The sequence below is a fragment of the Sander vitreus genome, chromosome 15 (assembly GCF_031162955.1).
Source record: "Sander vitreus isolate 19-12246 chromosome 15, sanVit1, whole genome shotgun sequence".
Classification (NCBI taxonomy): Eukaryota; Metazoa; Chordata; class Actinopteri; order Perciformes; family Percidae; genus Sander; species Sander vitreus.
The window spans coordinates 5,117,136-5,140,856 of record NC_135869.1 but is presented as its reverse complement, the minus strand read 5'-3'; the positions used below and the strand labels follow the sequence as shown (position 1 = coordinate 5,140,856).

General features: G+C 42.5%; 1 protein-coding gene across 1 annotated transcript in view; it reads left to right on the top strand.

The window, feature by feature from the left end:
* The window catches only part of LOC144530144 (syntaxin-binding protein 4), a 103,910-nt gene that overhangs the window by 20,479 nt on the left and 59,710 nt on the right, over window positions 1-23,721 (top strand). The window contains exon 2 of the mRNA XM_078269592.1: window positions 22,769-22,842. Within this exon, the coding sequence (XP_078125718.1) occupies window positions 22,769-22,842 (74 nt within the window). The remainder of the gene's footprint in view (window positions 1-22,768; window positions 22,843-23,721) is intronic.

Here is a 23,721-nt window from a genome sequence, read left to right as displayed (position 1 = left end):
ATATGATAAAATGACTTACGAGAGCACAACGGTTAATGCACTAATGAAAAATGGTTTTCAGCCTGGAACATAACGTATGTATTATCCCATTTGCAGACACTTCCTCCATCCACTAGCTGCTGCTCATTTAGGTCTTTGAAACTAGGATAACATATTCATTCTTTTTCACACTGCATACGTCCCTTCTCTACATCTGCTTCTCCTTTGCATGGTCGTGCAGCCTGTAGCCACAGAGCCAGCGGGCCACCCTGGTAAGAAAACTATGGTTTATTACAACTTTAGGTCTTGATTATGATAACACTGTACTCTGTGCTCGCCTCCAACACTTTCAAAGCCTTTTCCTTTGCTGTGCTGTGGAAAACACTTACACTGTGCCAACACGGCCACCGTTTTGCTCACGGCTTAGCTCAGCACCAGTATCCCCCATCTCTATCGCAAAATAGCGAAACATACATAGAATGCATTTTAGTGAGAGACACCTAATGTGTTAAAATACTGTTACAGTGACATAACTGTTTGTTTAGTAGACAACTCCATGGGTTACCTTGATATTCATATACTGCTGGGGTTTTCCCAGGAAGCCAGATCCCTACATCTTCCTGGACCCTGTGAGCATGTCTGCTGCTCACTGCCCCTGCAGCCTCCCTTCCTCGTCTATAGGGGGCAGCCTTGTAACTGGAAACACTTGATTACCCATCGCTTTAGTTTTTGATTGTTCCCTATTGCACACACACAGTGTGCGTGTGTGAGCATGCGTGTATGTGTCTCTCTGTGATTGGGTCCGGGCTTGTTTGATTTCTCAGTGTGGATTGGATAATCCCATAATCTGATAACGACCCACTGTGCAGATTTAGTGATTAAAGTTGAGGCAAATGGTTGTTGCCATGGCTGCCAAGAAGAGTGTGTGTGTGTGTGTGTGTGTGTGTGTGTGTGTGTGTGTGTGTGTGTGTGTCCTGGTGCTATTATTTCAGAGAAGGATTGGCATGTTGGTGTCTAAGTGTTACGTGACCAAGATGATGAATTTGAAATGATTACCCTCTCTCACACACACACACACACACACACACACACACACACACACACACACACACACACACACGACTAGTTGGTCATGTTGGTCTACTTTGCACCTTTGATGAGTGTGGGTAGTAGTTGCTAGTGGTGCTATACAAGGATGTGGAATTAAATAGAATTTGCCGAATGGACATGATTTTTATTCACTATTTTCAAACTTTTGCGTGCGTCCGGGAAGACAAATGCTGAAGTAGTGCTGACATGTGCAATCACAAACGGGTTTATTGCCAAGTAGGTTTTCACATACAAGGAATTTGCCTCGGTACTTTGGTGCGTAATGGATTGAATGGAAATGTGCAAAACATATTGACCAAATAATGTGCAGTTGTTCACAATATGAAGTATATAAAGAATATGTGCAATGCAAAAATGTGTGTTAATGGACCACATTGAGATAGATTTGGAGACTTTACGTTGTGTCCACGGGGTGGAATAAGAGTCGCTTGTCAGTGGGGGCTCCTGGGCTTTGTTGATGAGGCCAGCTGAAGTCAGGAAGCAGGAAGAAACTGTTCTTGTGCCGTGAGGTTGAGGGCTGCAGTCTCTTGCCGGGGGGAGGGGGTGGGGGGAAAGGTTAGTCAGAATCTTTCCTGCTTGCCTCAGTGTCCTGGAGGCGTACAGGGGGGGGGGATGGCAGAATGCAACCAAATGCCTTCCCAGCAGAGTGAATGATACACTGCAGTATGTCCTTGTCCTTTTGGAGGTGGCAGCAGTGTACCAGATGGTTAACGGGGGAAGTGAGGATGTACTCAATGATGGCAGTGTAGAAGTACACCATCATTGGCTTTGGGAGGTTGAACAGCTGCCGCAGGAAGTACATCCTCTGCTGGGCTTTCTTGGTGAGGGCTGATGTCCAGCTCCTTGAGGTCCAGGGTGCTGATGGTGCCCAGGAAGCTGATCTGTCTGAGCCCTCTCCAGACCAAAGTCGTTTGCTGAGGCTTGCTGTAGGATTTTCTCAGAGTAAGACATCTATCACCCTTACTAAACGTTATTTTAAATTGGTGCCTCTTTTAACCTGCCCTTCTCCAGTCTCCTAAACGCTGCTTCCTTTTTCCAACCTTAGCTGTCTGAGCTTAGCTGTGAACAAGGGTTTGACATTGTTATAACTCACCTTTGTGTGTGTTGGTACACCGCAGTCTTTACCGAAGCCTACGTAGGAAGCCCTAGCCTCTCTATACTCATGACACAGACTGTTAGTAGCAGCCCTGCTAGTCAGTCCAAGCACGCATTAAGGTCCTCCACAGCTTCACTGGTCCACTTCTTAGATATCCTCACAACAGTTTTTCTAGAGCTGTATTCTCTGCCTGTCTGCAGGGAACAGGTGGACCATGCACGTGGTCGGAGTATTGAATGTGAACACCGACTGGTATGAAGGACGCAAACTCACAGGAGGAATAAAAGGGTTTACAATTATACATACATATACACACACACATCTGTGCTAAACGTATATTTAAAAATGTATTTATTTGTGAGAGAGATACAATGTAGGCATGCTTGCATGTTGATCCTAGCAATCATTTAAAGCATTATACAGTGATTCTTTCCTTTTTTCAGGTTATTTATAATTCATTATAGCACAATGTAAAAACAATCATGTAGCAGAGACTTAAAAGTTGGTTAAAATAGGCCGGTCCATCATAGTTGGCTTACCCATATTTTTGATTGTCAAAGTTATGTTATCATCATGATAATAGGCTACACAGCAGATGCACCATTGTTGGTTCATTCAAGGGAACTTTTATGGTCAGTATTTTTATCACTATTAGCCATTCAATATATTTGCTTGATGTTATTGCCTTTTCCACATGGTATTCAAAAAAACAGGCATGCACAAGGGATTCCCAGAGTAGTTGCTCAAGGCGTGATGCTGCTCCAATCAGTTTCATTTCTAACATGACTTTCTGACCTGAAATACTGAAATACTCTTGCCGTTTCCACCAGATCCCCAGATCAACCAGGACTGATCATTACTTTAAAGGCAACATAGGTCGTGACTAAAATGCATTTTGGCTAACTCTTAAAGCTATAGTGCGTAGTTTCTGTCTCCCCCATGAGGAATTCTAAGTAATGACAACAACACTGCCGGCGCATCCATAAGGCCTAAAGCAATCAGATGATTAAAGATGGTTACCTCTTCAGAATATCACACCTTGTGATGTTTTGAGACCAGAGCAAAAGAAAACAGATATGACACAAGCCTTACGTGATCGCGCACCACCCCCACCGATTGTCCATGCTGTTGCTTATAACCAAGGAGGACACGGAGGATTAAAAAAACATGATGGACTCTTCAAAAGAGGTAATTATCATCACTCGATTTTCTGCGAGGGGAAAGTCACCGGACGCCACAATCTTCTGAACATAGTCATACTGAGAAATCCAGAGAGAGTTGTGTGGAGCTGATAGTCTTAATTAGCTTTGTAGCAACTCATTTGGCAATGGCTTGAATGGAACGGACGTTCATTAATATCAAAAAGTTACGCACTCGAGCTTTAAATCTTGAAAGTTAGATCACTAACCCTAGCCTACAAATCTAGATGCACCCTAACGGCAGCAAATTTTAATTTGCAGCCAGGGGGGTCTAGGCACTCTCCGTTGGCTTGTGAGCTAGAAAAACCAAACTCTGGTCAGGCCAATCGCATCTTGTGTAGAGTCAGTGGGCGGGCTTATGGTGGCTGCTGTCTTCTGGAAGACTTGGAGTTAAGCTTTTCTTTGAGAAAAGAACAAAGAACGGCACAGAAGTCATTCTTAAAAAAGGAAGATGTGTTCGGAGTTTTGCCGACCGGATACGGCAAAAGTTGAATCTATCAACTAGCTCCGCTACCTTCTTCGTTGCTCTGCCTGGTTGTAGAGCTATCCTATAACGTGCAGAGGGAATTTGAAAGACAACCGTTTATCCTGCCCCTCGGATTGAGCCCTGTCAATGGTATGTTCCCAGACCCAACATCTTGATGTGGGTCTGGCTTGTCAGGCTACATGAACCCACCAACAGGGAGATATTTATTTGAATTATTCAGCCAAAATCACTTAACTAATTGATTGAGCAAAGTGATGTCCATTGTAAGGAGCTGTCTTCCACTCTTATGTATTAAATACAATAAAACAATGATACTGTAATATCACACTATCAGAACAATTAGCTTAAAGAGGTAACTCTGATTAGAACTGCAGAGTTGACAGTTAATTCCCACTTAGCCAGATACTGCTTTTAACATTTATTTATTTTCTTCTGCTGATGCTTTTATATTGTTAAGAGCTTAGTCTCATGGCACATTGGTCACTTAAAACACGTCCTTTGCAGTGCAACTCAGGCATAAACAGGTTTAAATACAACCCCAACCACACTAATAATTACACCAGCTGTCTCCCTCATCTTTCATTCATGCCAACTGCATGGACGAATGAATTAATATTCAGATAAACACTTTAGGCACAGCATGTGAGCAATATCATTAAATGAGTCCCAACATAACAATGTTATCGTATGCTTGGTCACTCTGCTTTACAGTCCCTGATAAACTTGACATGCTGCTGAAGGAAAGAAAAAGGAAATGGATTGTTGCCTCACCTTGGGTTTACCCAATCATGGTTAGGACAAGAATGGAAGGTAAACCTCAACTATGTGTGGATCTTTGTGAGCCAAGGCCATCATTGCTGATAGTCACCTGCTGCCTCACATGGAGGAGTGTTTGAGTGAAGGGTGCTTCAGTGTTTTCTACCATAGACTTGGCCTGAGCGTACCATCAACTACCATTACCTGAAAACAGTGGTTATCTGACTGCCTTTATTACACGCAAAGGTATGGCTTGGCTTCCGCTCCATCCGCCTTCAAAAAGTGCTAAAGGTCCACTTGGAGTACACAACTATCTCGACAATTGTGATTGCCCATCTCAGGAGGGGCATAACGGGAGCCTGCATTCGCTACAATGGTGGAGCTGGTGTGGGCACTACTGAGGGATACTAATAATAATATTAATACTAATTTTAGGGGCCTTTTTGAATGATGACAGTGTGGGGGAATTTTTGATTTGGTTTTGTAATGAGTTCCCGAGAGTGGTGGCTGCGACTGAAAACGCCCTGTCAACCCAGGTTCGCCACTTGGTCCTGGCGATTTGCAGGAGGTTGGCATCAGCAGACCGAAGGCTTCTGGAGGGGGGGTGCTGGTTGAGAAGGTCAGAGTGGTAGGGGGGAGCCAGGTTTTCGAGGGCCTTGTTGTGTAGGGCGGCACTGTGGCTCAGTGGATAGCACTTCTGCCTCACAGCAGAATTGGATCCCCGGTATGGGCAGGGCCTTTCTATATGGAGTTTGAATGTTCTCCCCACGTTTGCCTGGGTTTCCTCCAGTTTTTGCTCCAGTTTCCTCCCACCATAAATCCATGCAACACTGACGCATTTACTGAAATGTTGATATTGATGTGCTTTGTCCTAATAAAAAATAAATAAAAATAATAATAACAATAATCTTGAAATGTATCCTGTGTTTACCTGGGAGCCAGTGGAGGTAATGGAGGACTGGGTTGATGTGGACATGCGAGCGCGTACTGGTAACAAGGCGGGCTGCAGACTTCTGTACATAATGGAGTTTATTGAGGACTTTGTTTGTGGCACCATAAAGGATACTGTTGCAGTAATCGAGCCTGGATGTTATAAATGCATGAATGAATGAGTTTTAGCAGCAGTAAGTGACAGTGAGGGCCAGAGGGGGCAATGTTGCAGAGGTGGAAGAAGACTGTTTTGGTAATGTGGTTGACATGGGGCAGGAACAAGAGGGTGAGGTCACTCCTAGGTTGCGGATTTGGATGGAGGGGGAGAACTATGGAGCCATCAATGTTGAGTGTGAAATCCTTGGTGGGGTAAGGGTAACTGGGCCAATAATTATGATTTCTGACTTATGGTAAGCTGAGTTGGCTGGTGTCCATGAACCTGGGTACCCAGAGGCAGAGTAGCTATCTGAAGGGCAGCGGTCCTAGCAGCAGAGGCTAACCGCAGTGGGACAGCAGGGTGGCTATCAAAATGATACCTTTCAGTAGCAAAGCATTAGCAGTAGCAGATCCAGTTCAAACTGGATGTGGTGAATCGAGGTTCAGATTTAAGTTAGCCGGTCTAGCAGATAAGAAAGTAAGGGTCAAAAGGTAGAGTCCTCACAACTTTCAATTGGGTGAGATAATCCAATTCAGGATTAAGAGGATTGAAGATGATGTCTGTAGGGTAGTAGTAGTATTTTGATCAGACGGAGAAGCGACGAACAAGAAATGCCAGAGTCCTCTCAGATCTGAGCACAGTTAGATGCATCCAGGTTGTTAGAGACTCTGGCTTTGAATGGACTGTGGATGTGGACCGCAGTTGTAATGAACCGCAACTGTTAGTTGCTAGTTGATAGTCCAGTGCTTTCAATATTTGATCCCTCCGGTAAGGCTGGGCAATATATCGATATTATATCGACATTGATACATGAGACTAGATATCGTCTTGGATTTTAGATATTGTATAATCATAATATGACATAAGCGTTGTCTTTACCTGGTTTTAAAGGCTGAATTACAGTAAACTTATGTAATTTTTGTCTTACTAGACTATTCTGTCTGTTCTATTATTTGCCTTTACCCACTTATTCATTGTATCCACATTACTGATGATTATTTATCCAAAATCTCATTGTGTAAATACTTTGTGAAAGCCCAAATTGTCAATCCTACAATATTGCCGCAATATCAACATTGATATATTCATATCCATATCGCCCAGCTCTACCCTGCAGGCTAACCTTTGGGACGAAAGATGCATCAGACAACGGACTGGGTGGCGTGCTGACCCATATATACCCACATATGTCTGAATGCTGTAGCCTTCGCATAATGGAGCCTTACCTCTGAAAAATAAATGTAATGGTGGATAAAAGGCTCTTGCTTGTGTATGTAGGCTGTCAAAAAAACTGGTGGTCGCATCTTTGGGGGACGGCGCTTCACAGAACAGACCGCCAGTAAGGGGGGAATGTTGTCTCCACTACTAGGGGGCGTAGTATACCTAAGAATGGCCTTTTTGTAAAACCGACATTGAGAGCAGAGAAGAGTCTGTGACGTTAAGAAGAGAGTTGAAGCTGTGTGCATTGTGTAGCATGGCGAGCAATAAAGCCGGATAAAAGGAGTTCTTGCATTGCTGATTATTACTACTTGCTGCTGCTACGACGCATAACACAACTGTTTAAAGGCGCTGTAGGTAGGATTGGGATGATCCAGGACTTAGCCAGTGGTGCCAGAGGAGCTGGATTTTATTTTTAATGACCTGCTTCATGTAGTTCTACTGGAACATAGGGTCAGTTTCAGCAAATATGACAGAAAGTTAGTTTTAGAAGTCTTACCCACTGCACCTTTAACACATTCCCCATAACAACATCATAAGGTGATAAATATGCATATTGTTTTCATCTTGCTGTCCTGCCCTCAGTTGGGGAAAGCAAAATCAGTAATCAACATACTTTATTGTCATTGTATGAACACAACAAAATTACATTTAAATAATTACTTTTATTGGGATTGTGACACAAAACAAAATTACGCTTAAATGACAAGAATATGGAAGAACATGATAAGATTAAAAACTCTTATTGTGTCCATCTGCTTAAAAATAAAAATAATAAAATATTTTAAGACCCTGGCACCCCAAAGCACATTACCAAAAATCAGTCACGTTGACAGTCAGTGAATATACGGCAACACCCTGCGGCCCTAAGCTTTTTTGGTTCAGGTTTAAAGCACCCTTCAGTTCTTTAAAGCCTTACAAAGATGCTTTGAAGAACTGATAAGCTTCTCTAGGTATTAGATTTAAAAATTGCAGGATTTCATATGTTATGTAATCCAGCAGCTGATCAAAGTGAACACAAGTCACCCAAATCAAATGGTCATTTAAGAATGTTGGTGGCTTACCCTAAACATTGGCTTTCCATTTGAAAAAAAACAACAAAAAAAACATGCAAACAAACCAAATCATTGCAATAGCAGAGAAAAGAAGCTGCTGATAGATGTAAAAGGCTTAAGGTCCTGAGAGAGCGAGGCATGTCTCTCTGAAAGGCTGTCAGGAAGACGAAAGGAACAACACACTGCCCTGTATACAACTGCAAATCTTCCTTGATTTTCTCACAAATGCAACCCATGAATAATCTTGACATAGAACACGAAATGCGTTTTTGTTCCATTAAGAAGGCAGGAAGTTCAGTTCTTTTTTAGACAAAAAGAAATGCATGTATTTTGAAGTAATACGGTACATGTGTTCCCCTGATCACCCTCTGTTCCAGTAGAACTACATGAAGCAGGTCATTAAAAATAAAATCCAGCTCCTCTGGCACCACCTACAGCCTGGAGTGCAATTTGCAAAAATCCACCGCACCAATCAGGGCCGGGGGGGGGGAGGTGTCTAACTGCGTGTCAATCACTGCTCAGGCACACGCATTCATTCTCCCTTGTGAGGGGAGGGGCTTAGGAGACCGTTTTGGGCTTTAGCAGAAAGGGGGGGAGGGATTGAGAAGTTGTCGATGTTCAAAAGTCCTGGATCTTCGAAATCCTACCTACAGCGCCTTTTAATCATTAAAACTTCAGCATGAGTTCTGTGAAATATTTCTGGATTTAAAAGGCAGTAATGTATGTCTGATAGAGTTATAGTGTAGACCGTCACCGTGAGGAGCTTTAAAGCTGTGTTCCACTGGGTCCAGGCTTCTAGTTTTAGACTTGTTTATGAACATATATATATATATATATATATATATATATATATATATATATATATATATATATATATATATATATATATATAGGGATTTTTATGTAAGTATACAGTAGGAACACCAAATAAGAATGAAACCATAATTCACTGTACCGTTCGAGAGAAACAGTAAACAGATACCAACATGTCCAGGTAAGATGTCTGAGGTTACATACACAGCTATAAAAAAAAAAAAAAAGAAGTGAAAAACAGCTCCATGTGGTGATTTACTACAGTAAAACTGCACACTTACTGTTTTTCAGAAAGTCATGGAGGTGAAAGCAATGCAAACACCACATTACAGTAATTTTGTATTTATAGATGATGCAGGTGCATGGCAAGGGAGGACATCCAATGTGATGATGATGAAAACGTGTGGCCTGATGCTGGAGAGAGGCAGGATTAGCCCCGCAATGCTTTGTTACTCTTACGTACCTTCAGATTGTAACTTTTGTTCTAGTTATTACGTAGATTCCTACAGAAATAGTGAATTCTTGTTTACCTTCAATTTTAGTTTTTTTTTCAAATCATGTGAAAGAATTTCACTCTTCTTTAAAGGAAATGTTGATTAGTGTGAAGTCACTTAAATGATTCGAACTGTAACGATGAAAAGTTTGTAATTAGTGTCTGGGTGTTTGATGCTAGTGTTTTTACTCTCCGTGTGTCCTGAGTGACGGTGTGTGTTGCCTCGGTGAGGATTGTCCTGAGTGACGGTGTGTGTTGTCTCGGTGAGGATTGTCCTGAGTGACGGTGTGTGTTGTCTCGGTGAGGATTGTTCTGAGGGTTTCGCTGCACCGAGCCTGTTCTGAGACGCGTGTGAAGAGTTGTGTTGTTAGGAATGAGTTTTGCAGGTGATGTGAACTGTTTAGCTCCGGTGACTGTTGGTAGTGCAGACTGGAGTTTTGCACATGTCGTTTAGCAATCGAAAAGTCATCTTATTTCTACCTTAAACCAAGAACTGAATTATGGGAAATGTTTGATTCATGGCAAATGAGCAAACGTAGCTAACAACAACATTGGTTGAACCCTGGAGGGAGTGAATTGTACTGTACAGTTGTGTGTGTGTGTGTGTGTGTGTGTGTGTGTGTGTGCGCGCATGCGCGTCAATGAGCTGCTGTGGGAGTCCATCCTGGTGCTATTATTTCAGAGAAGGATTGGCATGTTGTAGGGGTGGAACGGTACATGTATTCGTATTGAACCGAAACGGTACGGGCGTCTCGGTTCGGTACATGAATTTACACGGTATAAAAATAAATAAAACTTGCAACCGTGCAAATGAATTAATGTAATGCGGAACTATTGTTAGACACGCCGTTCTTTAGGGACACCTAATCTGTAGCCCTGCCCTTAGCTCTGAAGCTCCCGAGCGCCGCCTACATGCCGAGTCAGTCAGTCCAGTGAGTCCACACGAAGCAAACTAGTCCCTTCCGTATACAACCAAACACGGACGTCGCTGTATCCCTTCTCGCCTCGACCACAAATGGCCTCCAGGCCCGTTTGCTTCGCTGTTTGCTCCGGTATTAGCTGTTAGCTCTGCCGTTAGCTCTTAGCTCCGCTATTAGCTGTTAGCTCCACCGTTAGCTGTTAGCTCTGCTATTAGCTGTTAGCTCCGCCGTTAGCTGTTAGCTTCGCCGTTAGCGTGTGAAGCTAACACCAAAACTCGTCAACTGCTCTGTGTAACCGAAGCTGCTCTTTTAACACCCCTGCTCTGTGCATTCACATATGAGAGCAGCGCTGGTCTCCCATATCACACTACTCGCTGATTGTCTTATTTTGTTTACAAGTTACAGATGGAGTCTGGAGATGATGCAGGGTACTTATTGTTTACTGTTTACATCTTACTTTATACACTTCAAGCTGTTACAGCTAGCTCAGTGGACAGCCGGAGACATGCACAATAAAAAAAAATTGCCTTCTGCATTTTTGTTTTGCTTTTCCCTCCATTGTACCGAACCGTGACGTCTGAACCGAGGTATGAACCGAACCGTGACTTCTGTGTACCGTTCCACCCCTAGCATGTTGGTGTCTAAGTGTTACCTGACCAAGATGAATTTGAAATGATTTCCCTCACACACACGCAGTAACCACTAGTGGTGCTGTAGACTACAAGGATGTGGAATTAAACTGAATTTGCTGGATGGATATGATTTTTATTCACTATTCTCAAACCTGTGTTCAGTTACATCCAGTTTCACCAATAATGTCCTTGTTGGGGTACATGCAAGGACATTGTTACCAAATGCAATGACAGCAGTGACAAGAAGCAGTCAGTGCTCCTAAAGCCTGTGTCTGGAGTCAGTACAAGACCGCCGGGTTAGTTAAGAGGCTGGACCGTCTCCAGCTTCTTCTAATCTCAACCACTGGGTAAACATCAGAACCTTGGCCTGGCTTTAGAGGAATCATTGGTGTGGAGGAGGAAACAGTAATGTTTTTCATGTGCCATGTTTTGGTTTAAAAAAAAAAAAAAAAAACCTAAATCAATGAATTACAAAAGTCAAAGTATACCCCTATATTTGAACTAAAGAAAATTACCAAAAGAAATAGTTAAGATAGTTTTAATGAATGCCTCTGCCCACGTCCGATTTTTCCCGTGAAGTCACAAAATGATTTGCGGCAGGTAGACGGCGCTACAGTAACACATTCTGACGGGTCACAGATTTCATTGTAACACCGGAAAAGCCTGTGTTAGTATCCAGCCAGGTAAAAGGTAGCAGGAGAAGTCTTTCTATAGGCCTAATGGTATTTTAAAATGTATTTTAGAAGTTATCTGTTATCAAGTTATGGCTGATTCGTGGGCAGGAACATCACAGAAAAGAAGGAAATTAAACCAAGAACTACAAGCTAAAAGGGAGAGTGAAAGACGACGGGCGATAACGTGAGTAACATTCGGTCGGGCTTTAACAGATGGAGACAATTACGTGATTGTAAATGATTCTGAACCCACCCCGAATTGGCCCCTCAGGTATGTAATATGTCTATTTCATTCATAAAATAACTTTGCGCGATATGGTTGTTCCTTTTAGTCCGTGTTTGTGTTGGCCTACTATTTTCTTTTCCCCTGTCCCCCTGTACTTGTGTAAAGTGTCCGTGGGTTTCATAAAACTGCACTATATTAATCTAAGTTATTATTACGTTGGTTGCTACAACAAACTCCTAATGCTTTGGCTCGTGACACAGTCCCGGGTTGTGCAGAGTGGCAGCACATAGTTAGCCAGTGGGAGCACTATTGCAGTTGTAAGCACGCCACTAGCATTGTGCCACTATATGCAGGGAAACACTAGAGCCATAGACAGAACTGCTACTAATGTGCACTGTAGCACGATGACGAACAATCTCTCTGTAAAGGCAGATTGTGGACACATTCTGATTAAAGCTATTTCGCGTAGTTTCGGTCTCCCCCATGAGGAATTCTAAGTTATGACAACAAAACTGTCGGCGCGTCCACATGATACAAGCCTTACTTGATGGTGCATGTAACGGACGTTCATTAATATCAAAAAGTCACGCACTTGCGCTTTAATTTTTGATCAAATATTGTCATAACGCGCACCCCTAGTCTAGAGCAGGAAGGGCATACACCAAACAGCCCCCCCCACACACCATACACAGCAAGCTGCAAGCTTATCGAACAGCTTGAACCCACACAAAACTGGTTGACCCTTAGCAGTGGGGAGATCTGCTAGTTTAGAAAAAAAATGTTTTTACGCTGCCACCCGATGCAGTGAAGTCCGGTCATTTACACTGTTCAGTTCAGTTCAGTTTAGTCCGCATATCTTTTCAAAGGTTTCTGTGAGCAACTCCCCCAAATACAAACTCTGTTTCTAGAATACAGAGCAAGTAATTTATAATTTCAAATATTGGTGTGTGGATAGTTTTGAGGAATGCAGTAATCTGTGCTTACTGTTTTGGAGTAATTGAGTAGCCCTCTTATAAAGGCCTATAATTAGCACATTGTTGTGCTATAAGGATTTGTGTGTATTATCCTTCTGCCATAAGCTTATCCTCTCCTCATCAATGGGAACTCTTCGTTATCTGCTTGGCAGCCATAACGACAGCAGAGACAATGTTAACAAGAATCAGATCCAGGCGTTTCCACAAAAACCGAGGCATGTTCCAAAGGTTGAAAGTGCCTCTAGGTTTTGCCAGGTACAGTACGTTTTCAGCTGTTTCACAGTCAGTTACGCCAACTTCACTGGCAAATAGTTGTTGTGCCTGCATGCCAGGGATTATGAGGCTACGCTGAGCTGATGTGGTATTCTAGGAAATGTTCACATGTATTTAGCTTGATAGTAAAAAATGTTGGTTATTCGTGTTTGTACCAAATGAATGTTTAGTCTGCATGGACATACAGTACTCTTCACACATCCAGAGGTTTTGTATGTTGGCTTCGGCTGATACATTAAAGCTGCCGGTAGCTGATATTGTTGAAATATTAAGTAACTTTAAAATGTGTTATTGTTTTCTCAATCTCACATTAAGTAAAACTGTCCGCAGACTTTGTATCCATCTATAAATCGGGATATCTCTGTTAATCTCCACACATGCGCAGTACAGCGTGGGCGGGGAGTTGCTGAATCCCTACAAGGCTCATTGATTGCGGTTCACCGGCTACAGGCGTCTTACCAAAACTTGAGCATCCGCCAAAAACTCATTGCTGTCTACCAAGTCTTTAGCCTGGGAAAGCCCTGACGGACTTCCGGCAAATTTGAGATTTGCTCTGCAAGTCAGTCTGGCCAAGAGCCCATTCAAGCCAATTTCCATTTTTTTCCAAATCGAGGCACCAGACACAACCGTTGAGGCGGGCTGTACACGGTGACGATAGCGCAGCGACGGCAAGCAGCTTTTTGTTTACATTCAACATGACGGCCACCGAAGCGCAGCAACCCGTTGCCGATGCCGCTGTCGCTGCTACGTCACCCGGATCGTTGGTCTGATTGGTTGAAGGACTATCCAGTTGCGCCCAGAGGCATTTGAGTCGCGTCCGTTGGTGACGCCCCTTCGGAAATGAGTTGTGAATGAACGTTCCACCTACCCACTCTCAGTTACAGCTGAGAAGGGTCTGGTGTCAACCAGGCTACCAAGTCTTGCATATCAATTTAGGTTGGCAATAGATTTTGGCCCCTCTAGTTGTGCCGCAAACCAAAAATACGGGAAACTGTTTTTCACACTGTAATAACGCGACACTCAAAGCACATTTAGGCACATTTTGCCGACGTTGAGACTCAGAAATTCCCCCAGAAGCAGAGCGTTTTAATATTCAGGCTGTGGAACAGGTTGCTGTGAGTCGGCTGTGTGGTAGCCTGCTTTAAAAAATATAGTCTTTGTTTTGCTTGATTTGCTAAATTCTATGATGGCTAAGGACTTTTGTAGGGCTTTATGTCGACAAAAATGCGACGAACGTCGAAAAAAAGCGGCCAAAGTGTAAAAATAAAGCAACAAAAACGTTGAAAAAAGTAATGAGTGAATTACCCTGTTGACTCATTTAATTACAAAATAAATATTATATTACATTTCTGCTAATAGAGCCCCCATACAGCCTACACACTGGTCCTTTAAAACAAGGCAGCGTGTACTTGTGACCCCCTCATCACTACTTGCAGTGTGTATCTTTATTACCAGCTGTGACAGCGATGCTGGTATTGTTTTGACAGGCAGCAAAAAAAAATAAAAATAAATAAAACTCTGCTGCTCAGAGGCCTGAATGACAAATGACAATGCTAAGTAATGGATGTCAACTGAGGATTAAAATTGCTTTTCTAAATGGAGAGCAGGGCACTTATGTATTCATGTGTTTAAAGGAACAGTTGTTGTGTGTAGTTGCTGGCAGAGGAATTCTTTTATTCTCAACATTTTCTTTAGTGTAATAATAAGGTCATTTATTATTATGTGTTGTTGTTTTTTTTAAATAAACACTTCTTTTTTTTTTAAATTTAAGTTTAAATAAAAAAACGCCTAACCAAGTTATGGTTTTATATCAACCTCCTATCAAGCTGCTGAACTCCAATAGTAAATCTTAGCACAAAAGAGCAATAACTACATCAGCACTTTTTGCACTTTACACTTTAATTATTACAGCCACTTTTTAAAATGTCGTCAGTCCTATGTGTCCTCCCTTTCTGTCCTAAGATGCTTCGTTGATCTTATGATCTAATGTTTATGTTTTTATGTTGATTTAATGTGTTTTTTTTTCTCTGTTAGATGTTTGTGTTGTGAAGCAAGCCCAAGACAATAATACTTTCCAGCCTCAGTGCATTCTAAACCTTTTTCATTTTTCGGCGACTTTAGTTACGTAAAAGATTAAATGTCTGCGTGAAGGTGGATATGTTTGTAGCGGACAGTTTGGTTAACTGGAGTTACAGGCTGCCTGCGTGTACGCGCGCGCGCACACACACACACACACACACACACACACAGCCCATCATGTGGCTGCTGACTGGAGGCTGAAGGCTGGGGAAGCTCCGACCGACCGACCGTACGTACGTCCGTCCTACCGGAGAAGCTGGCTCCAATGTCAAAATGCCAACCTTTTCAGTCATGTATAAAGGAGCTGTCATCATTAGCAGGTAAAAAAAACCCGCAAACGTGTGGGGGGGGGAGTGTGTTGGCTGAAGGTGTCTGTGGTGGAAACCCTGGCTGCGGTCTTCCTACTTTTGCAAATTGTTGAAGTGAATGTTGTTGCGGCGGTGCTGGAGTGATGTTTACGGCTTCTTTTGTGGAAGAACAAGTGGAACATAGAAGGTAGCCTACTGTATGTGGGGGGTAAAAAACAGCGTTTTTTCGCGCGCTAAGCAGACTCATTCGGTCATTCGGTAAAGCAGTGAACGTGGTGCTGCGTGTAATGGGGTTTAAAATGGAGGTGTTAGAGTCGACATGTATTGTGTTACATGTGGGTGTTCAGAGGAACGCATTCTTTATCGACAACACGTTGGTAGAACAACCTGGTTAAGGCACGTGAGCGGGTTTTCCCGCTGTTATTTCGGTAACCATTCCACTGAATGGGACTCTATCCATTATGTCCTCTATGCCGCTCGTGCGCCGCGCGCAACGAGAGCGGCTGTGTTTGATCTGCCTTCGAAATAATGGCAATTCTGTGGCTTAACCTGCATGCTACATCTGATTTATGTTCTTAAATAAAGTTAGGCTGACATGTGCTTTTACAGATGAAGGGCTGTCATGTATAATAACCTCTGCAACTGTTGTTCATATTGATTATCGATTACCTGCCGTTTATTTTCTGATTAATAATTTGGTCTATAAAATCTTAAACAGTGAAAAGTTAAAGTGAATAAGCCTAATCTGTAAAAAAAAAAAAAAAAAAAAAAGTAAAAAAATATTACGAAATGTAATAATGTTTGTCAACATGTAGCAGATAAGTTGCGGGCACTACTGTATACTACAACGATAACACCATGTAGCTTGTAAGTTGAAGCCTAACCAGACCACAAACTTTAAAAAAGAATGCGGGAAGTAATCTGGGCTCTTCTTTGTGTTTACTACCCTGGTGCCAAATTATCATAATTAAATCAGAATTAGAAAACGGTTTATTGCCACAATAAGTTACACTTATGTGGAATTTGCTCTGGTGAATGGTGCAAACATAAACAAACAAACACTATGAAATAAGCAATAAATAAGGGTCAGGCTGACTGCAATGGAACTAAATGGACTAAATAGAAGGAACATAGAATGATCTCCTCAGAAAGACCTGTAACCGGGGCATAGAGCCTCTCATTTGGCTAACATTTTTTTGTTTTGTTTTTATGGATAAATGATGTAGGCTAGTTAATATTTTATGTCGTTCATATTTTATACATTTTAATAGCCTTCAAAATACATCCACTGTATTTAATTTAAGGGTTGTTAAATGTTTAACAAAAAACATAATTTTGAACAGCAGACAATGGCTGAGTTCCATTCAGTGTGCCAGTTAGCTATTCCAGTGAGCCAGCATGACGTGTCGTAGGGCTTCCCTAAGTGGAACGCATCCTGAATGTTAAATTAAATAAATTTCTATAAACTATAGTGTTAATAAATTAAATACATCTGTGCTTTTCCTACTGGCGTCAAAGAGATCTGTTGATGTGCTGATGGAGTTTGCGCGGTTGTCATGGAGATGGCTCAGTTGTGGTCACGTGACCAATGAAACTTGAGCTAACATTTTTGTGTGTGTGTGTGTGTGTGTGTGAGATTTTGTGTGTGTCAAAAAAGCATAACTGTTTACAATGACATTTCCTCAGGGTACTTTTAAAGAGCCCCTATTATACTCCTTTTCAGCATCATATTTGTACTCTTGGGGTCTCCTAGAATAGGTTTACATGCTTTTGATGTTCAAAAAACATATTATGTTTCTCATACTGCCCTTTGCTGCAGCTCCTCTGCCTGAAACACTCTGTCTGAGCTCTTGGCCCCGCCTTCCTGAAAAGCCCAGTCTGCTCTGATTGGTCAGCTGGCCCACTCTGTTGTGATTGGCCAACCAAATTCAAACAAGCCACTGGGCGGGCTGCGCTTGCTCAGGCAGCACCTATGGGCAGCACAAATGAAAAACTGGGCTGGCTTTCTCAATCCGTGACATCACTAATGGAAGAATTTCAAACGGGAATGTGGGCGAGGCGTTTTCAGGCAGTTGAGAAAAAGTGCTGTCTGTGGGAGCTCCATTTGGAGTGAAATGTGTTTTTTTATTCTTTATATATCATTATATGTCTAATACACACACAAACAACTATGTAACACACTAAAAGATGGTAACATCCAAAAAAGCATAATCGGGGCTCTCACTCACTATGAGAGTATCTCTAAAGCCCCACACTTCCTATCTTTAGACTTTGTGAAAAGTAGGCTAACGTTCTGCTGCTGATTTCATTGGCAAGGATGGTGTTTTCATTTGAAGTTCAGTGTGTCCTCAGTTGGCATCATTGTTTCACTGACAGCAGTCTCATGTTGTTTCCGATGAACTCTCTGCATCTGAAATATTGATACTCCTCCTTGTCTTTTGGGGGTGGCAACCAGACAGGGAAGTGTCAGTCCTATTGCTCAGAAGACACTCAGACAGCGTAGACGTCTGGCAAGGCTATGCCCTGGAGGCTCTAGAGTCCTGCTTGGAATTATTTTCTTAATATCCCAATAGTACACAGGTTGGTGTGAGGAGAGGGCGTGATTTGTAGTTGAGGCTGAGGATTTTGAAGGGGATGCGGGTCTTGTCTGGGAGCCAGGGAAGGTGGATGAGGGTGGGGGTGATGTGCTGCCAGGGCTTGGTGCAGGTGAAGATCCTGGCAGCTGGGATGGTTTTACGATGGTGGAAAGGACATTTGGTGATATGGATTTAATGTGTGACTGGAACAAGAAGGCGTAGTCCAGAACGACGGCCAGGTTGTGGACTGGTGGGGATGGAGCAGCCGTCCACATCAAGGAGAAGATGTACAACCTTTTTTCGCGCAGCGTCATGAAAGCCATTGTCTATAGCGACGACAATTCATTTACGGGATTGCTCTGGTGCCGCCGGAAGATCCACAAATTGTCCCTCATTTTCGGCCGGATGTCCGTCCCCTTCCTCTTTCTTTGTGTTGGCGTTCTAAACTCCGGTGGATTTCTGAGGACTATGGTTAACTGCTCCTCAGATCTCTGCAGGGTAAATCCAGACAGCTAGCTAGACTATCTATAATATAAGTTATATAAGTTACTTATATATAAGTTACTTAATTACTTATGTTACTTATATTGCGTCAATATTGTAGGGTTGACTATTGGTGTTTTTACAAAATATTACCACAATGAGATTTGAGATAAATAATCATCAGTACCATGGATACAGTGACTAAGTTGGTAAAGGCAGGTAGTGTGATCAGAAAAGCTCAGAAAATGACATCACTTTACTGTAGTGCAGCCTTTAAAACCAGGAAAAGACAACATTTATGTCATATTACGATTTTACGATATCCTATATTTAAGAAGATATCTAGTCCAATATATCAGTATCTTATTGATATATTGCCCAGCCCAGATTGGAGGGGTTCGTAGAGATCATGGTTGGACATGTGCTGATGGAGTTGGGAGGCAACTGCTCATTCCAGGATCTTGCTAAGAAAAGGAAGGTTGGTGATCGGCCCGGTAGTCCAATGTTTCCCACAGCTTGAGAATTTACTTGTGGTGGTGGGCGGCGCAGGATGTGACGGCGCGGCGTGTAATGGCTGGGTTCAGTAATAAACTAGTCAAACAAAGGTTTATGAACTATTTATTGAAAACAATGACTACATAACATTGACAGATAATTTAGAAAGAGGTAACTGTACATACAACCCAGTCTCACGACAGTTCGTGAAATGGTCACGTGATTTAATTTGATTCGTGTACACGATCACGTTTATCTCGTTTTTTTTCCTCGATGGTCAGCACGTTTTTTTAAAACTAATTTATTTCAATGGGAAGCATTTTTCGTGATTACAGCACTTTTTCTCAATGAGAAGATGACGTAGCATTATGTGCGACTACGGTAGCGAGTAGTATGAAAGCCCGAAAATCCGCATAGGAATGTTGGTTGGGGTTAGAGATGTTCCGATACCGATACCAGTATCGGTATCAGCTCCGATACTGCCTAAAACGCTGGTATCGGTATTGGGAAGTACTGGAGTTTATGCACCGATCCGATACCACGTAATAAAGCCCGAAAGAAAATCTAAGTTAAAGTAGTTTATTTATGTTCTTTGTCCGTTATAACTGACTGTCAAACTGGATAATAAAAGAAAGTTCTGTGGCATTCATGTTTCACAAAGAGTTTAACCTGACTGACAACAAAGATAGAAATAATATCACATCCATACAGGGATAGTAGTATACAGTTGTTAAAACATAATAAAATATATGACACACTGGTATCAGATCGGCACTCGGTATCGGCCGATACGCAAGTTCAGGTATCAGAATCGGTATCGGGAAGCAAAAAATGGTATCGGGCCGTCTCTAGTTGGGGTGGTGGATGGGTCAAACAACACAGGACTTTCACCCAGGAGACCGGGGACAGTGTCCCGCATGTCAAACCCAACCATGCCGTCATTGTCCCGCGTCCCGTTATTGTTTTCCTAAACCCAACCCGTTCCGCCGTATACAGCTATGCAATTGTTGGTATTGTGACCGTCACAAAAAAAAAAAAATGTGCTGACCATCACGAAAAAACGAGATAAACGTGTTTGTGTACATGAATCAAATAGATTAAATGATGTGACCATTTCACGAACTGCCGTGAGACTCTGAAGGCTCGGTTAGCAATGATTAGCTGTGGTTAGTGGTAGCTCTGTTATAAAGATATGGAGCGGAGAAGACTGCCGCAGAGAGTGGTAACAACCAGACTCTGATAAATGACGTTCGGGGATCTTTCACAGCGGTGTGGCCGTTGCGTTTCTACCGTTTATCAGTACAGTTAATCCCACGGGAAGCCACAACACAACCAGCGGCATGCTGCTACTACTGAAGTGAAGCGCTGACGCTGTGTGACAGGCACAGGGAGCATGCACAAGCACAAGGGGGAGGGGCTGGAGGCCTCTGGTCTGCGTGCACTAAAAAATACATCGTTGATTGGAGAAAAAAAAATGTTGAAGCTGGAAGGTACCATGCCAGATTCCAAGGAGTTGACGATGAGCTGCTATAACCATGAAGACAGACACCACAGTAACTATCTAAAGTGCTGTGTTGTGTCAAAGTGGTGTTTGCCAAAACATGAAGAATGTCACTCTTGCCAGACTCCATTGATAAACCCACAGTTTACTACCTGCCCAGCAGCAAACAGCAGACAGACAGCAGGTGAACACAGTGGAGCATTCAGCTTTAACGCGACCCAAATGTGACTTCAGTTAATAATGATGTTGCCAACTGGCAACTGATTGTGCTGCCCAACAAGTGGCCCAAAGATGCATGAATGCAACTTAATTTGGGCATTTAAAAGTACTTGGTTATGGTTAGGGAAAGAACGTGGTAAGGGTTAAAAGAAACCTGCATTGACTGTTGATAGGAGTCACCCTCCTCAGATGTTAAAGGGACTATAACATCGACATGCTACTTCCACCTTAGGGGGAGAGCTGTCAGAAAGCCTCTGGAATAAGACTATTCTAAAGAATGATGCTTCATTCTTTGATGCAAATGGTGTCTGAGGTGGCAGCAGACACACACCAACACTTCTTATTCAACACCGCTGCAAGCTGAATATATATTTGTCAAGCCAGCATTCAGCGTTGGGGTGCTCGTATGTTAACAGTGCATATGGTCCTGTGATTTTAATCCAGCCATCTTTCAAAATGAATCGGGCGAACAGTCAAAAATGATTTGCCTCAAATGTAGCATAACCATGTTGTGTGGTATTCAGTTCACTTTGAGAACAAATATGAATGGGAGCACTACAATAAAAAGGCAGATGAACATTTAATACCCAGGAATTCATATTATAGAAACTACACTATAGTGTTAAATACATACTGTCAACATGTAAATACCTGTTAAACATACGCTGTATAGGCTTTCATATCCCCCTACCTCATAAATAGAAGCAACCTTTTATATATATCATTCTATATTTTATTCCAGCATTATTTGCACTCTGCACCATTGCACTATTATCTTTACGTGTGTACGTATATATACACACTTTCTATATGCATATGTCTGTCTGTACACAGCAGTAATTCTTTTTTTAAATCTTTGTTCAACGTTTTAGCTGTATGTCTATTCTGTGTATGTACAAGGGCAACAAACCGGAGTCAAATTTCTTGTGGGTGTACCGTAGAAATAAAATGGATAGAAGGGACACTGAGCTGTTAGCGGGAGACTTCCCCTGGAGCAACGGGGAGTTAGGAGGAGGGACTACAGCAGCCGACCCAGCATGCTGTTTGGCTCATTTTCTGTGACTAGGGATGCACAGAAATGAAAATTCTTGGCCGAAGACCGAATAACCGAACGTGTTTGTCTGCGTTTTTTTCCCAATTTATTTTTGAGGATGTTTTCATCATTGCATAAATTGAAACAGTCGCTAGCATGCTTTTTACTATTTTGTCTTGCTTTTCATACGAAAAAATCAATTAAGACTACAATTTAAATTAACACTGCACATTTGTTTAACATTCTAGCAGAAATGATACCAACAAAGCACAATATAACTTATAATAAACAAATAAGTAAAATAAAATATTTTAATTTGGCCATCTTTGAGCCCCTCTTCTTGAATAGACTATATTAGTTCTATTACTGACTGCTGAAAGAATGGAACGTTCTGTGTACGAGCGCAAACATTTGTGGATGGACCCACAACAAATGCATCCCTCGGCGTAACCAGCCAGCCAACCAGCGGATAGTGTCGCAGCGACGCACGTCGCTCGGCCGTGGCTTGGTAGTGTTGCATTTACTCGTTTCCAGGTTCTCCTTCTCCATAAACGACATGAAATCAAGGAGAGGGTTAACTTTTGCTGCTACAGATTTCCCACCGTGGTCAGAAAGCTCAGGGGAGACACTTTTCTCTCACTGTGACTCTCACTACTCTGAAGATAATCGTTGTCACTCTCTCACACACACACACACACACACACACACACACACACACACACGCGCACACACGCCAGCCCTGCGATTTTCTTAAAGAGATTGACGCACACACCAACGCACAAGTATAAACTTCAGGCCACTTACGCAGGCTAGGGAAAACACTGTGTGGAGCCTCAGCAGAAGCATAAATCAAGCTTAAGGCTCTGTATTCATCACAAAGTCAAACCCACACAAGCACTCTCTCACATTGAGTAGTCACAGTCTGACTGTGTAGCTTTGCAACTGAAATGTCTAATCTGTGAAGGAAAAACATGTACAAAAGTAGATTTAGCTCTTCAAGTTTGCGATGTACTTAATTTCTCTTCTCTTCTGTCTCTCGCTCCCTCTATTCTCAATCCTCCTCATCCCTCTATCTCTACCAGGACACTAATGGGTCCATATGGAGTAGACAGAGCTGTTCATTCCATGGAGTTTACAGACTGTGAAAATGGCCTGGGTAAGTAGTTTTTTTTTCTTTTTTTTTTTTTTTTTTCTCTCTTTAGCAACCATGGAAAGTAAACATGTAGAACTGCAGGTAGTAAGGTCCTCTCCATCTCTTCCATTGTTTGTTTGTGGTCTGTAACTGTTTATACAGTTCATGGTTATCAGAGACCGTGGGCTATACCAGCATCCACTGGGTGAGAGACAGTGTACACCCTGGACAGGTTGTCAGTCTATCACACAGCTAACACAAACACACATATGCAAAACTTACTCTAATTCACCTAAACTGCTTGTGTTAGTACTGTGGGATACAACTGGAGCACTCGGTGGAAACCCACACTGATGCAGGTAGAACATGTAACGCCACACGGAAAACACCATACACCATGAAAATCCATCTTAAAGGTGCACTATGAGTTCCTGCATGGTTTCAGTGTGATTTTTGTCTCAAATCGTAGGCATCTCTCTCTGTGAAAAAGCCCGGTCTCGGGAGACAACACAGGGGTCGTAAACGTCAAACAAACACTAGGGGCACAGGCTGTGCACCAAAATACAACAAACCACGTTCCAGCCAATCAACAACTCACGCTACTCAATCAACTCTGCTCACTGTAGGCAGGGAAACAACACATTACTGTTTGGCTGTATGGCTAGCTGCTTTTCTGGCTGACCCGTCGGTTAATTAATACAACATTTACACTAGATATTTTAAAAGAATGTAGCTATAGCTAGCCTGGGCGTATCTGCTTGTGTAGCTGCTGCTAGCCGAGAGGGACAGTAGCATCCGCGCGCTACAATGCAGGTGCTGTAGCCAGGGCTCGCTCCTGTCACAGTCATTCTGTGATGATGTTGACAATGGGCCCAGACGTTAACTTACCAACTGAACTCAGTT